The sequence below is a fragment of the Malaya genurostris genome, chromosome 1 (assembly GCF_030247185.1).
Source record: "Malaya genurostris strain Urasoe2022 chromosome 1, Malgen_1.1, whole genome shotgun sequence".
NCBI classification, from domain to species: Eukaryota; Metazoa; Arthropoda; class Insecta; order Diptera; family Culicidae; genus Malaya; species Malaya genurostris.
The window spans coordinates 36,043,226-36,059,155 of record NC_080570.1 but is presented as its reverse complement, the minus strand read 5'-3'; the positions used below and the strand labels follow the sequence as shown (position 1 = coordinate 36,059,155).

Genomic DNA, 15,930 nt, shown 5'->3' with positions numbered 1-15,930 from the left:
GCCGGGATTCAAGTACGTAAACATAAACAAACGACCAGTTCAGATCGGGATTTCACTTCTAAGTTACTCCAGTTGTCGCGCAGCCTGGCGAATCTTTGGCACTATTTGAAAATCTAGACATTTTTTCTTCAAGGGCTTTCAAGGTAACGTCGAAATATAGAAAATTTTACACACATCCGATTCTGTTCATTTCGTTGGAGGAAGGATTTGGCGGATCGCACTGTGGTATCTATTATAGTTATCATGGATAATGGAGTGATTGTGCTGTGGGTAGCATTTCAAATGCAGGTGATGAAAACGATTGAAACATCCCGGAACAAAACACCGAATTTCACTGTCAATATTTTCGCAAACACAACCAACTCTAAATATTTTCATAAAAGCAACTCTCGAAACGTCATTTGTTTATGTTTCTTCTTCTTCACGTCTCTCTGTTATTCCAAAATAAAATGACAACCGCACTAACACATAGAAAAACGTGATCACCAGGGTATTTTACATCGTGATACACACTGATTGGATTCTCCAATGGCAAGTATTACAAGCTGGCAACTCTGCCATCAGAACAGCTGGCTTCTTGACGTATAAATATCAACAAAAAATCGGCAGTAATAATAAAAAACAAATGAACACGGTTAATACAAAGTTTTTATGACTAATTTATTTGATTGAAAGTAATTAATGGTAGCCCTTGTCATATCTAAATTATTGGTGAGAATATTGAGCGTAAACAATGATCAAAGGAGTGTAATTTAAACATATTCGAGTTTTTCATTTCAGGTACGATGAGTACCGATAATTTTTCGATTGTGCAAATTACGGAAAACGGGCATGTTTTGCTTTCTGTACTACCTTCACGTTGGGTACGGCAAAACGGTTGGGAACAAAAATTGCAAGAAGACGGAGCGGATTTATATTACTGGCCAAACGGAGTAGTTGGCTATCGGCTTCTGGAAAATGCCAAACTGAATCCGCAAGTGATACCGGACACAGCAGTATTAAATGCTTGTCAGTGCAAAATAAAGCGAACAAACATAGCAAGTTACGCGGATGTAAGTTGAAACTATTTGTGCTTGTTGTAATTTACGCTCCTTCGGATTACACATAGTAAAAATGACAAGATTATTTTAACAAGATTGGCTATACCTACTGGAAAATTGGTTTTATTTTCCACAGGCTTTTCGGGAGCTAGAACTCATGGAACGTCATTCGGACCCAGATGAATATGAACGAAGAAAGGGATCATCAACCATTTCTGAAGGATCCGAACATATTCAAACCAAACCAGGCTCGTCACTCGTTCTTTCTAAGTCGGTGAACGATCAACAGGACAATCATATTTCAGAATCTCTGCCAGAAGATGGTTCGGGATCGAAACCATCAATGCTTCAAAATGCAGATACAGATGAGCCATCGATACGTCAATTACTGCTTTCACTCCACAAAAAAATGGATGAAAATTCCAAGCAGATTGAAGCACTTAAAAAATCACACCAGAGCTGCATGGCTGCCCTTGCCCAAATTAACGCTAAGCTAGATACCATAGGCACAAAAACGACGCGAACGGATACATCTGCGCTTTTGAAACCAGACACCTACGTATCCAAAAAGATTCCGCTAACCCCGGTCAAATGTTTGGATGACATGGAATCATTGGAGATAAAATCGAAAAATGAGGATTTTGTGCAGTCCGTTGTTCTGTTTCTGGGTTCGATGCACGGAAAGCATCGATATGTCGGCGAAGGTACGACCGTTTGTTTGCAAGTAATAAATTACTTCTTCGAACGTGAATTTCTGATTAACTGCTCGTGGAGTGGAATAAGTCGTAGCAAAAAGACAAATGGCAGTATTATTTCCAAGATACCATTCCATAAGTTCAGCGGAGTCATCGATATGTTCTACCGGGTGGTGCTCTTCTCTGACCCCACGTTCTCCAAAGTACAGTGCGAACAGTTCCTGCATCGTTGCTTGAGAAACGCCAAGCAACGCTTCGAGGAGATCAAGGGCATTAGGGCTTCGGTGGCTCGCAAACGTCGTAAACGGAGTGAACGTGATCTGATGATTCAAATGATACCGGAGGGCATCGGAACACCGGAGACTGAGGAATTTACTGTTGAAGAGTATCCTGTCAAAGAGGAATCACCCTCGCCAAGTCCCACAATAGACGAAGGCATGAATGACGAGATGGATGCCGATATCGACGGATATTTCATGAAAACTGAATAGAGAATTGAATACAGCTTTTTGAGCATCTAAATTTGACTCAAATGTGTTTCAATTTGTAGGTTAGCTAACTAAATAATCTTGATTTTATTCAATTCTCTCTGTCATTTTCTCGTTGGTAATGACGAAACGTAGAAACAGAGTTCAGCGCTGTTTCTAGTGTCTTAACACAAAACGCAAAAAAAAATCGTATGTAAACTTGTTGGATAGATCGAGTTTCGATCGTAGCCCTGACGACCCACAGTGTCATATACCGTTCGACTCAGCTCGACGAGTTTGGAAAATGTTTGTGCAAACATTTGGAGACAATGCAAGTTCCGGAGAGAACAGAGTGTCATCTTTGTGGAACAGGCGCTACTTGTGACATTCTTCTTTATACATTTGAATGTTACGTTCAACTTACCTACGAATTTGTCGCAACGATGGAGAACATTCTATGAAATCGGCCTTACTAAATATTTACTAAAGAACTACAAGGATAAATATTTACTAAAGAACTACAAGGATTGCATAAGTTGTACTTTTCTGCAAATCGGAAGTAAAATACATCAGTATATACCAAATCTAGAATAAACTAATTAGCTTAGTGTACTATTCACAGAACGAACTGCACACCAAATGAGTTCAAATTAGGGATGGGCTAAACAGTTCATTTCAAAGAACCGTTCAGTGATGCAGAGTTCTAATAAAAGAACTAGTTCTCGAGAGCCGTTCGTTCGTTCTTTTCATAGTTAATTTGCCTGTTGAATGACTAACCGAGATCTCAATTAGAACTGAGGTTTCGTAGATTCAAAAAAGAAAAAAAAGGTCCGACTTTGAACTGAACAACTACCGTTCTCAAAAAAGAACTATTGATCATTCAATGTTTCAAAAGAACTAGTTCTTTTGAACGGTTCGCGAACGAATTGCCCATCTCTAGTTCAAATGAAATCAACATTCATTCGAGAAACACGAGTTTAATATTGAAAAAAAAAACAGATATAACTGAAGGACGTGAATACGAATAAAAACTAATAATCGTTCGTATTAGCTAATTGTGTGAATTTCACAACTTTTACTACTTTTCTTACAGAATTGTAACGGTGCTTATTGGCGATAAATATTTTTTACCACACAATTAAATAACGTGGAACAAATGAGAGTAAAATAAAAGGCAACATACCGAATTATGATGTCGATTATTTCATTGCGGATTTGCATATTTCAGAGAACGAAACCATCAAACTGTTGTATGGGATTAGTTTCTGGCATACGATATTAAAAACTGTTCGGAGCATTTTTCTCGAACGCGAAGCAGTCGAATGCTGACTTTATTCGCACTCCTTTGGTGCGAATTTTGCACTGCGAAAAGTGCACAAAGCTAATAAAATTATTCTATATTTTCACTAAACTGATGATTTTTATCTTCGATTTCCAAAGAAGCAATCTTTATAGTTCTTTAGTTAACATTTGGAGCGATTAGAAGGGCTGAGTTTGCATAATGTTCCCAATCGTTGTCCACTTTTCGTTGTATTTTGCTCCAATGCGAACGACCAGCAGCTGGATGACGCCATCGATCTTCTTTGAAGAGAAACATTCAATAATGAACTGAATTCTTGATACTTGAAACTGAAACTGAAAATATATTAAAAGCTAACCTTTTATACCTACTCAGGTACGAGAAAAGGCATCTCTTTGTTTACTCGTTGATACAAAACATTTCAGAAAACTTTAATTTTGAATTATTTGTGATTAAATCATACAACTGGAACTGTTATCATAATTGATGACCATACGTTAGAAACGAGAGATATTTACGATCAGTAACTTATCACTCTCTCAGAGGGTAAATTTTAAAAAGGCGCCCCATAATAAAGTAATTCGTATTCACGACAAAAGGACCATCCTAACATCAGTAAAAATACAGCAATGTAAGTTGTTTATGCTTTTCTCATATGGAAAGGTTATGTCACTGTGAAAACCGACTATTAACCGAGGCCCGGAGGGCCGAACGTCATATACCATTCGACTCAGCTCGACGAACTGAGCAAATGTATCTGTGTGTGTAACAAAAATGTGCACTCAATTTTCTCGGAGATGACTGGACCGATTTTCGCAACCTTAGATTCAAATGAAAGGTCTCTTGGTCCCATAGGGTGCTATTGCATTTTACCCGGATCGGACTTCCGGTTCGGGAGCAACGGGGTAAAATGTGCAAAAAAAATGAAGAAAAAGTGCACTCGATTTGCTCAGAGACCACACAACCGATTTTCTTCAACTAAGATTTAAATTGAGGGCCCTATAGTCTCAAAGGTTGCTATTGAAATGCATCTGAATCCGACTTCCGGTTCAGGAGTTATGGGGTAAAGTGTGTTAAACATTGTACACCGTCACTTAAACCGGCGAAACAAAAACGGCAAAAATGTCTAAACTGGACTCAAAACTCCACAAATCGATAGCCATCATCAGTAGGCAGCTAAACAAACCGATTCTGGCTATCCTGGTTCCCGGTTTTCGATTAACGACGGGAGAAAATAGATATATACTCAAAAGTGGATGTCACTAATTTTTCTCAGAATTTGCAGAACCGATATTTCCAATCTTAGGGTCAAATGAAAGTTTAGGTCTTATGGTCCTACCAAAAATTACTGCAGATTTGAGAATTTAAAACAGATTTACATAGTAGGAAAACTTCATTTAAATCTTTGGGAATATATTAATAGTTCCAAAAAGAACCGATTTATGGAATTTAGAAACTGGACCTGAGTTTAAGAACTGAACAGGCTCAAAACTCAGTGGCAATATAGTCCTTGAACTAAATTCCGAATTTGAATTTAGCTTCGAAATCCAGTTCCAGCATGCAGGCTCTGAATTCTTGAACTGAATTCAGAAACAGAATTTTGAAACTAAATTCTAAACGTTAAATTATGTTCAGAATTCAGGCCCAGATTAGATTCGGAAATCAGTTTTAGAACTCACTTACAGAAATCAAACCCAAATTCAGCGTCCGAATCCAGATCCAGTATTCAGCAGCTGAATCTGGTTTGTGCCCAAAAGAGAGCACGAGCCGAGCGTTTGAGGTTTTATACCACGTAGAGTCTGCTTTCAAAACTGGCGACTGCTGCTCCAAATGAGAAGGGCTGGCGATGGGCGAGCGCTCACGAGCCGTTCATTTAAGCCGACTCGTTGCAATGAGCGAATGAACCTTCAAAATTAGGTTTTGCACGATGACGACACAAATAAACTACCTGTTAAAAACGTGTTCCACAGTGAAAAGAACTAAAAAGATTGCCCTAAATGTAAAAATCTGTTTAGTGTGAGGCGACTTGCAATTTTTACATTAAAGCGATGAACCTCTGATGAACTTTTAAACTGTAAACAAATACACGTCGACTGCCAAAAAAAATTCATTTTGTGAGGTTAAGTCATGTTCGTGCAAATCCTAATTGAACCGCGACTCTCAACATTAAAAGATAGCCAAGCTACGAACCGCGGTTCATCCGTGCTGCCGCTCAAATTGTTCGTGTAGTCTGAGCTAGTGATGGGTGAACGCTCACGAGCCATTCAATAGAACCGGGGCACTCAAAGAGTCATTTTACTCAGCAATAAAATATTGGCCTTCTAACGACAGTTCGACTGGATTGCGTTGTTGTTCAAACGATATTTTTCAATGAAATTGTGAAAATGCATAGGAATATTCATTCGCGAGTTATTTATGGTTATCTCATGCTGTTGAAAATTTAATCACAAATTCCTCTTCATATTTTCGATAGCTTGTAGAAAAAAATATGTTGTTGGGATAAGCACAAGACATTTTCACGATTTAGTTCTACCCATTTCTGTACAGGGTAAATTTTGAAAAGGCGCCTCATAGTGAAGTTAGTCGTATTCACCACCAAAACAATATGTAACTTACTCAGCTCTTCTAAAATAAAAACTTCAAATCAAACCTTGCTTCACAAGTTACTGTATTCAAGCCATTTATAGTTTTTGCGGAATGCTGATTGATCTATCAGTATGTTGAGCTATATCATCTGCGATAGACGATCATCATCATAGATCTTTGTCATCATTCGACCAAAAATCCCATCGAGATTCGCTAGCCCAGTTGGAACATCTCATGAAATTACTTGTCACAAAAGTTTTCGTTGATTTTAGTTTAACGTCAAACAAGCTTGAAGATAATCAATATGGCAGGCACAAAGAGTTCTTTTCGTATTACTGAAGGTACCCCCAAATGGCTTTCGGATCGTTCTAGATCTGCAACCACCAAACCGGTCGGTCGTTTTTTCTCATTTGTTTCATATAATTTTATTCCTTATATAGTTTTTTTTTTGTTTTTAATAATTATATATAATATTATTTCATTACTTTTTAAACACTTTAGTTTTACTAACATTTTATTTTTCATTATTATTTTGTTTTTTTTTTTAGTATTTTTTGCTTCTTGTTGTTTTCTGTTTGCATCGGATTCTTTCAAGTGTTTACTAAGTTCACCACTTTCTCTCTACCCCGTACAATATGGTTGCGTTTCCCATTGTTTTTTCTTCTTGCTTTACTCTTCACATTCGACGCCGATTCCGTCTACTGTTTTAAGCGCGCACCCCGCTTGGTTATGTATGTATGCATGTGTGTATGTGTTTCCGTGTGTCTGTCGCATTGGCGCCGGTATTTCTTTTCTTTTATTTCATCTCATCTCATTGTTCTCCTTCCGTTCAATAATTACATAATACAAAAGAATAATTTATTATTTACTTGTTTTCATTTGCCACGCGCTTTCGATTTTTCTCAATAAGCTTCTCGCTGGTGTGCTTCTATCATTCACTGAACGACGGCCCACATCTTTGTTTTATTTTTTATTTTGTTCAATCGCAGTTGTCTGTGAATTGCGATTCCCACTTTTGCACGATTCACGTGAATCTTTTTTGTTCTTCCATTGCCGGCATGGAATGTTAGCAGCACACTAGATTTCTCACATTCCTTGCACAGATCGGCGTTCCACTGGAAGGAAGGCTGACGCATCTTGTGAACCGTACTATTTTTTTCTGTGCAACGACTTCATTCTGAACCTTTTCCTCAAGATTCCCGCCGCGCGCGTTTTCACTCAGTTCTTGACGTGAATCTTTTTTGTTCTTCCATTGCCGGCATGGAATGTTAGCAGCACACTAGATTTCTCACATTCCTTGCACAGATCGGCGTTCCACTGGAAGGAAGGCTGACGCATCTTGTGAACCGTACTATTTTTTTCTGTACAACGACTTCATTCTGAACCTTTTCCTCAAGATTCCCGCCGCGCGCGTTTTCACTCAGTTCTTGAATTCCCTTGAATTCTGACCTGTCGCGACCAACTGTCATCTGCTTCTAGAAGAAGGTGGAGATTACAAAGTGCTTATCAACCAAACAAAACTGCTTCCCAGCAGAAAAAAGCAGAGCATACAGTTGGGATGTAATTCTTGTTTTAGTATTTTTGTTTTTATGTTATGAGGGAAACAGGTTTAGTAGAATTTTTCCTCAGAAGGCTTTCCCTTTCGGTGTTGAGCAATTTCGTCTGCATGGATTGCACTTTTGATTCCCAGTGTGTGTGTATTTGTTTGTTTTCGTTTTTTAAAAAAGGACGGGAGCACAGAATCACATCCATTTCGAAGAAAGGTATGTAAACAAATGTTCGAACAACAGTTGGAAGCTTGCCGGGGGAAAAAATGGGTTGAATATTTACACAATCAAATGGATTTTTCGCACGTCAAACGGATTTGCTCTGCACTAATGCTCTAGGTTTCTCTGTTTTACTTTTCATTACTTCGACTAGTGTTGTGTAGTTCTACATTTTAATGTGTATGAATGTGAGTGGGTGTGATTTCTCTTGCATAAGCCTAATAGTTTCTTCATTTTCCCTTTTTTCGTTAGGTTAGTTTCATTTCAATTGTTTTTTTTCTCTTCTTTCTTCTTTAATTTTTTCGCTTTGTTATTAAGTAGGCTAATCCTGGCTCACTAAGCTCCAGGACTGTTTTGTTCTAGATAGTTGTGAAGCACAGTTCATGTTTTGTTTTTTTTTTTAATTGTTTAGCAATAATTACGGCTGCCTATTTTGTTTGTTCCTTATGTCCACAAGTGATTTCTATAGCTGTTGGTTTTCCATCACACTAACACAAAGTGTTTGTTATTTTTTTTTTAATTTTTCACCTAAGTTGTTTTTTTTTGTTTTACTGTTCGCCTAACACTAAAAACAACGCACTGTTGCGAGCAGCATTCATTCACGACGCACATGCACACTGACTTTGTACTCCTTCTCTCATTCAGGCTAGTCCCGCCACGAGGTGCGAACGGCACACTACAAACGTAACAATCAGGACGCATACTAATTTGATACATTTACAAGTCTAAATATGTCCCTATCGAACGAAGCAGACGCGCGTAAAATGTGGAAGGAAATCAATTTCCCCCAGGCTATCCCATTGATTTGTGTGACAACTCGAGCACTCTAACGTACCTTACCCTCTCTCTCTCTCTTTTTCTCACTAGCAGAATGAGACATGTTTGTTTGTTGTTGTTTTCTTTCAGTGTAAAGTAGTACTACTATTTTTATGGTTGCGTTCGTGACAAGCAAAAAGACAACAAACTCGGAAAGTTCTACTGTGTTGGCGGTTTTTCGAAACAATAGGTTCTACATGACACAGCTTGGGACAGGACAGTGTACACGCGATGATTTTCTTGGAAAAATATACTTATTTATGTTGATCGTGTAGGTATCACTACTAGCAACACCCGTTCAGTTTTGTTTGCACTGCTAGCCCGCTCGCACTTGCTCTCACACACACACACACACACACACCAAATCAACGATTCTCGCTCTCATGCATCCCCTCGTTTACTAATTTACTTTTTTTTCTTTTCTTGTTTTACCTTGTATAGCAATAATAATTATAATTTTTAATATAACTACAACAAATACGTTTTCGCTCCGTGTGTATCAGGGGTGTGTGTCAGTGTGTTGTCTCCCTCTTATCGAATCATTTATTTTTGTTTCGGTATAGAATTTTGTTGCACATTCTCTCATTTGCTGCAAGGTTTAGCCGCCGTTTCTGTCGTCTTTCCGGGACTTCTATTGTGTTCGCTTTCTCAGCATGCGTGTTTTTTTTAATGCGGATGTTGATGAGTTAGTGTCGGTGTGTTTTTTTGTGTGTATGCCTTGCGAAAGATGAGCTGCTGCCTACATCCTACCGCTTCACTACAAAGTACAATTTAGTAGATTTGGTTTCCCTTTTCTTCTTTCTAGTAATTCTATTCCAGTATGTGGTTGTGTGAAAATGGTGTACGTCTTTTGTTTGCTCGATCGGTTACATATCGGTTTTCGAGTTCCGAGCTGAACTTATTATTGCCGATTTCGTCATAGTTCATTTTTATTTGCAACCTGTTTAAAGTTTTAATTTTATTTCATTAGTCCTAGTGGTGAGTTATATTACATGTTTTATTTTCCTTGTAGAGGATCTGATTCATTTTCGCTGCGATGGGTTTTGTCTTTCATTCTATTTTTATGTTAGTTTAAGTATGAGGATGAGTTACTTTAAACTGAAAATTTACTTCACGGGAACCCAATTAACAGACACAAATAAAAAAAATGTTCCGTTCGAAAACGGTTTAAAAGAACTAGTTCTCCGGGAAGAACGAGTGAACAACAGTTCTTTGTTGAAGAACGATAGTTCTATAATTTTTTCAGAACAAATAAAAGTAATTGAATGCTATAAAAAAGTGTATTAATAACTGTATATTTCTAAGCAAATAAGTTGTTGCAATTCCATTGAAGAGTTGAAATATTTCTGAAGAACGAATTAACGGTTCAGAAGAACTAGTTCTTTAACGCAATTCAATGAGCAATAATTCTTTCCATCTGTCTGTTGGAGCAGAAAGGTTAAATTCCACAAAAGGAATGTAATGCCAACACTTTGCTTCTCGTCACTGCAATCAAATACTAATAGATTGCCCATACTAAAAAGCTTTTTTTTTGCTTCTTGGAAAATCCGTGTTAAATTTACTAAATCTGTATTCTGTATGCGTGTGTAAAAATCTGTATAATACAGATAAATCTGTATAAATGGCATCTCTGACTCAATCAACCCGATTGACAGTGACATTATAAATGTCATTAAATATTCGCTCATTTTATGAATGTGTTAGTGTAAAATTCAGGCGCCTTAATGTACGATTCAGACGATCTGGTTTCTTTCGTCACCGTCACCGGAACGTCAACGTCCGTCACCGTCATTCTGATTCACACGATCCGGTTTACTATCCGTGTTCGTCATGTCATTTTCTTACACGCAGAATTTGAAGAACTTAGTTTCGCACAATTTTATTCCACTCATACAAAACCTGGGAACTTTTGAAGCCAATCGATCTGTTGTTTTCCTACCTTTTAATCGAATAAATAACTTAAAATTAACTCAAAATTAACTAGAAAGAGAAAAAAACAAAACAATCAGTTCCACTCAACAACGTAACGTACTTTGCAAATCTACTGATAAATTTAATTACTTATATGTGGTATATTTCGTTTAAGAGTGGGATCTTGACACCGAATACATACATAACAAACGTCAGCTCAATACCGGAATCACATGAATCGTGCATGTGTGCGATAATCACAGTCCGTCAAATCAACCGTCCCACGACAAAAGGGCCTAACTGCAAATGACAGTTTCACTTTGTTTACTTTTTCTTTCACGATTTACCGAACTGATTTTATATTTAACGCTTTACTCTTCGCAAAACTTTGAAGGTAAAACTACAATCTTTCGATTCATATTGAAAACTTTAGAGAATTTGCAATAATGGCTCCGTAATAATCAAAAGAGAAAGTAAACAAAGAGAGGCTCTCATTTGCAGTTAGGCCCTTTTGTCGTGGGACTATCGAAATATTCTTTCGGAGAAATGTTGACGGAGCTTGCCGTTGACGTTCCGGATCTCTGCTGGATCGTGTGGATGCGCAAAGAGAAAACTCATTTGACTAATTTTGACGGAGGCTGACGTTCCGGTTACGGTGACGGAAGAAGCCGGATCGTCTGAATCGTACATAAGCCATTTCACTACACTCCAGCTAGAGGAATGGATGATGCTGACTAAGGTAGGCCGTTTTGTTAATTTCCAGCGAATTTCAACAGTTTATGTTGGAATTCTAAGAAGAACAGGTTATTTACTAGTTCTGTAAATCCTGTTATTGAATGTTTTCATTTAAAAATCTGTTATTGAATGTTTTCATTTAAAAAAAAACTGAAAATCAGCACGAAAACGTGCAAAATCGGAAAAAAAGAAGAAGACGAATTGATAATTCAGACCGAATCTTCTCACTCAATTCCGACAGATTTCCAAACCAACCGGTTGTAGGCGAAATTCATTCGGAATCGGTTGTTGCACTGGAGTTGGAATTTATTCGGAATTCCACATGATTTCCACTTGGAATTCCGAATGAAATTTTCTCGCCGATTCGGAATTGATTCGGGATCCATTCGGATCTGATAATGTGGGAATGAGCTATCGAATCGCAAGGATTATCACGGTTTTTACATTTGTATTATGAATGTGATGATGGGAACTCAGCAGTGCAACCAATTTATCACCATTGGTGCCAGTTTCACGGAGGACCGTAGATGTGCGCCAAAAAAAGATCGTGACCGTCATATCTGGAAATTCGTTTGTGGTATTATGATCGAAACCTACAAACCTGGGTCCATTTCAGCTGTTTTTCAAAAAAAGGGCGAATCTTACAAAAGTAAACAAATCGAGTTTCTCTCACCTTCCAATAAATGCTTCAAAATCCTTGCCTAAAATTCGAGTTCTATAAAAATCTCAATCTTAGTAATACAAAGAACTATAAAAGGCGAAACTGTCAATCCATTTGTTTATGTAAGTTTCGCCCTACGTGTTCGATTCCAACAAACTAGGCGATGCTTCAATTGCTAGTAAGGAAGGGCGAAAGTATTTGCTTTCTTTATTTTTGATGGTTTCCGAACCTTTTACTACTGCAAATAGTAAATGAGACGATAAAATCACCCGCCGATTTGTCTTAGTCACGAAAACCGACCTATTTCACAAAAAATGCGCAAGGGCGTAACTTCATAATTCGCACAGGAAGCATAAAAGTAAGCAAATCGAAAAAGGGCGAAACTCTTTTTATGTTGATTTATTCAGTAGATATAGAAGGAAAGTGGTAATAAAATTTGCCTGCCTTTTAAAGATGCGCATCGACTAATCAAAAATTGAACTGAGAATATACGATAATTTCAAAAGAGGATTTAAATCCAAGATCGAAACATGTTAGATTCGCCCTTCTTTTAAAAAAAAAACAGCTGATTTCCAATCTATCAAACAAGGATGATATTTATTTTGTTTTTGGTAATCGAACTTGCGATTCAGTTTCAATTCAAACAAAATCAACTATCGTGGAGTACCGCAGTTGGTGGATTACAATGTTCCCCAGTTCGACTAGTTCAGCACAACAGTAAGAAGCCATCTGCTCAAAAAAAAAAAGATTACAGAGAAAAACTCATCGACACAGACGGTTTCGCAATCCAGAGATCCGGAATTTTTGTTTTTTCAATATAAAAATGATTATTCCAGTGAATACATTTTGTTAACAAACAAACAAACCAAACGAACAGAATAAAGTTTTGCTCTCTCCCTCTAACTGTTGAATTTTCTCGTCTGTTTTGTTTTTTCTTTTTTTTTTCTTTTTGTTGCTTGGTTCTCTACGTGGTCGCGGTAGGTCATATGCTAATCTTGTTATTTTTAATTATTATGTTGACACATCGGTTACTGTGTGTTTGTGTTTTTGTGGTTGTGTTAGCATGTTTATGTTTACGTGTAGGCAGAGTGTAAGTGTATGTGAATGTGTGTATGAGAGAGAAAAGATGGCGTTGGCGTTCCGGGTCATTGCTAAACTTGTTTGTTTTTTTTTTGTTTTGTCTGAGCTGTTGCTATAGAGATGATTCTTTTTTTTCCTGTTTATTTCGCTCATTGCGTGTGGTGTAAGTGAATGTATGGTAATAAAAGTGGGTTTTTTACTCACCACCTTTTTTTTGTTTTTGTTACTAGTATTCTTTTTTCTTTTTCTCTCGACAGCAATAGAAGCAGGTAAACTTTTTGTTTTATTTATTAACTTTACATACTTTGTATTACCCATTCTGTTATTTGCATTCGAGTTGCAACTAGGTTCGCTCTTCTCTATAAAAAGATTGTTTTCTTTATTTTTTTTTGTTTTCGTTAGCATACAATTGAATATTGGTTTCTGCCTGCCAGATTTCTTATAACAATTGTTTTTTTTTTACTAAGGATGATGTTAGGGATGACTTTGCCGACCTTCGTTCGTTCGTTTTACAATGTACTTCAATACGAAAGCGAAGGATTCTTGTTTTTTTTTGTTTGTTTGTTTGGGTCCTAGCGGAAACAATGCGTGCAGACTCTATATTCTAGGTGAATGTGTGTTCGTGTGGGTGTGTATATGTCCGAAGATTGTGAGTGGGCAGGAGGTTGAGTGAATGCATGTAGTTGATGGATGACCGGGAGAGAAGGGATGTTTAGGATGATGCAAGGAACGGATTTTCGGGAATTCGGAACGGTTGGATCGAGTGAGTGGGGCGGGGTTGGGTGGTTGGTGGCATGACCAGAGGGAAGATGTATTTAAAAGTAGTATTATTCAGTACATCACTTGTTTAATGGCGCAGTAGCGGCATTGTTGGTGGCGGCATTGGGGGATGTGGCGGATGGCGCTGAGCCTGTTTGGTGACTGGAGGCCGAACCGGGTGGCGGTGGTTGCGACGAGGCTCCACCGAGCCCAGTCAGATTGCTACCGGATGTAACGGACGACGGCGAAGAAGACGACGACGTGGATGTGGCGGATGATAGCGCGTTGGGTGTGAGCTGCGAAACCGCACCGACGCCGCCGCCGCCACCGCCACCAGTTGGCAGAGAATTTCCAGTTCCATCCGCTATCAGACTGCCGGGACCACCTCCGGGTGCATCCGGTCGGCGTGCACTTTCCAGCTCGTGTAGCCGCTTCCACAACTCTTCCCGTTCCCGTTCTCGTTTCTTCTCTCTGCGTTGTTTGTGGGTGTGTGTTTGTAAAACAGCGGGAACAGCGGATGACGATGATGCAAGCGCGCGCACGCAGGGACAGATGAAAAGAAATGAAAGGTATTGGAAGCGCATTAGTACTCGCAGAAGGGTTAGTAAGCCGATGAAAGCTTACAATTTACAGCGTTTTTGAGGCCGAATGGGTACGAATTGATACTGTGTAGTGTATTTGTAACGTAGTTCAATATTGTTTTAGATAATGAAAATCATGATTTTCGTATTTACAAACATGAAAAATAACAGTATAAAAATGATGATTGATATGCTTTTAAAACTTCTTCTGCTTTAATTTCGAGTTTAATTGAGGTATAATAATCTGTCGAAAATGAAACGGCTATCTTGATGCAAGTCTAATTCTTCAACTACAGCATCAATAACCGTGCCGACTCCACATAAAATGAGAACCGATTAAGAAAACGTTAAAATCCAGACATTATTGTAGCGAACAGCTGTGCACAACTGCCCGAGAATGATTACCAGCATTTCCGTACACTACAAAAAAACAACGATCATCGATGTACGCACATTGCTGGTAATGGTGATCCGAAGTGTATTTCTTAAACTTCAAAATCTGGCTGGTCAATCAGCAAACAGACAACTAAACGTTCACGAGAAAATAAATTCTTTTTTTGCCGTGAATACGACTTACTTTACTATGGGGTGCCTTTTTAAAATTTGCCATATGGAAGAATGGGCAGAACTTAATCGTGAATATCTCGACTTGTATTAATGGCAGCAACATAATTCTTTCACTATTTCATCAAAAATATGATCAGGAATTTAAGATGATATTTTGAACGGTGTGAGATAACCACAAACAACTCAAAAATTAAGTTTTCTGAAAATTTTAAAACAACGTGGAAAACTCTTTACTTTTGCTTGGGTTTTTCGCGCAAAGACGACGATTTTGAGGTAGTCAGGCACATATCTTCAACTGAAAATAGATTCTTTGCTTCTTGTGCGTTGGATGGAAGCTGACGTCGGGGCGAGAAGACGTTTTCAAACAGCGGCATCGGAGAGCGCACCTTCTGCGTGGTTAAAAACCTCAAACGCTCAGGTCGTAGTTCTCATTTGCCTTCCGGTCGTCAAGGCAAGAAGACGCATGAAACCATTTGGCACTGCGTGCGGATGTGTCGGTTTGTACGCAAAGCTAGTTTCAATTCAAGCAAGAACGATTGCATCAGCTGCTGGTGCTTTGCATTGGAGAGAAAGAAAACAAGAAACGAAAAGTGGACAACATTATATAAAATCAGCCGTTCTAATGGCTCTAAATGTTATCTAAAGAACAATTAAGATTACTTCTTTGAAATTCGAAGGTAGAAATCATCAGTTTAGTGAAAATACAAAATAATTTGATTTGGTTCGTGCACTTTTCACTGTGCGAAAATCGTGCGAGATAAATGTTCCGAACTGTGCTAAACGTCGCAGAGAATTCCACAAAGTCCTTCTAAAAGTCAGAAATGAATCCTGTACATAGTTTCTTTCAATGAAATATGCAAATCCGAAATGAGATAATCGACGTCAAAAATCGTTGAAAATTTTAGTAGTGAAAAGGGGGAAAGTTTCGCAATTCACACAATCGATCAACTATCAATTCGAATTCGA

General features: G+C 38.2%; 2 protein-coding genes across 6 annotated transcripts in view; one reads left to right on the top strand and one right to left on the bottom strand.

The window, feature by feature from the left end:
• Nucleotides 1-568: 568 nt before the first annotated feature.
• Nucleotides 569-2,262, top strand: LOC131437080 (uncharacterized). Its single transcript, XM_058606162.1, has 3 exons — nucleotides 569-711; nucleotides 781-1,052; nucleotides 1,177-2,262. The coding sequence occupies exons 2-3, from the start codon at nucleotides 786-788 to the stop codon at nucleotides 2,224-2,226; spliced, it is 1,317 nt and encodes a 438-aa protein (XP_058462145.1). The 5' UTR covers nucleotides 569-711; nucleotides 781-785; the 3' UTR covers nucleotides 2,227-2,262.
• A 10,269-nt stretch (nucleotides 2,263-12,531) lies between these two features.
• The window catches only part of LOC131437058 (serine/threonine-protein phosphatase 2A 56 kDa regulatory subunit epsilon isoform), a 94,958-nt gene continuing 91,559 nt past the window's right edge, over nucleotides 12,532-15,930 (bottom strand). For all 5 annotated transcript variants that reach the window (XM_058606113.1, XM_058606121.1, XM_058606138.1 and 2 more), the window contains one exon: nucleotides 12,532-14,287. In XM_058606113.1, the coding sequence (XP_058462096.1) occupies nucleotides 13,897-14,287 (391 nt within the window). In that variant the 3' untranslated portion in view covers nucleotides 12,532-13,896. The remainder of the gene's footprint in view (nucleotides 14,288-15,930) is intronic.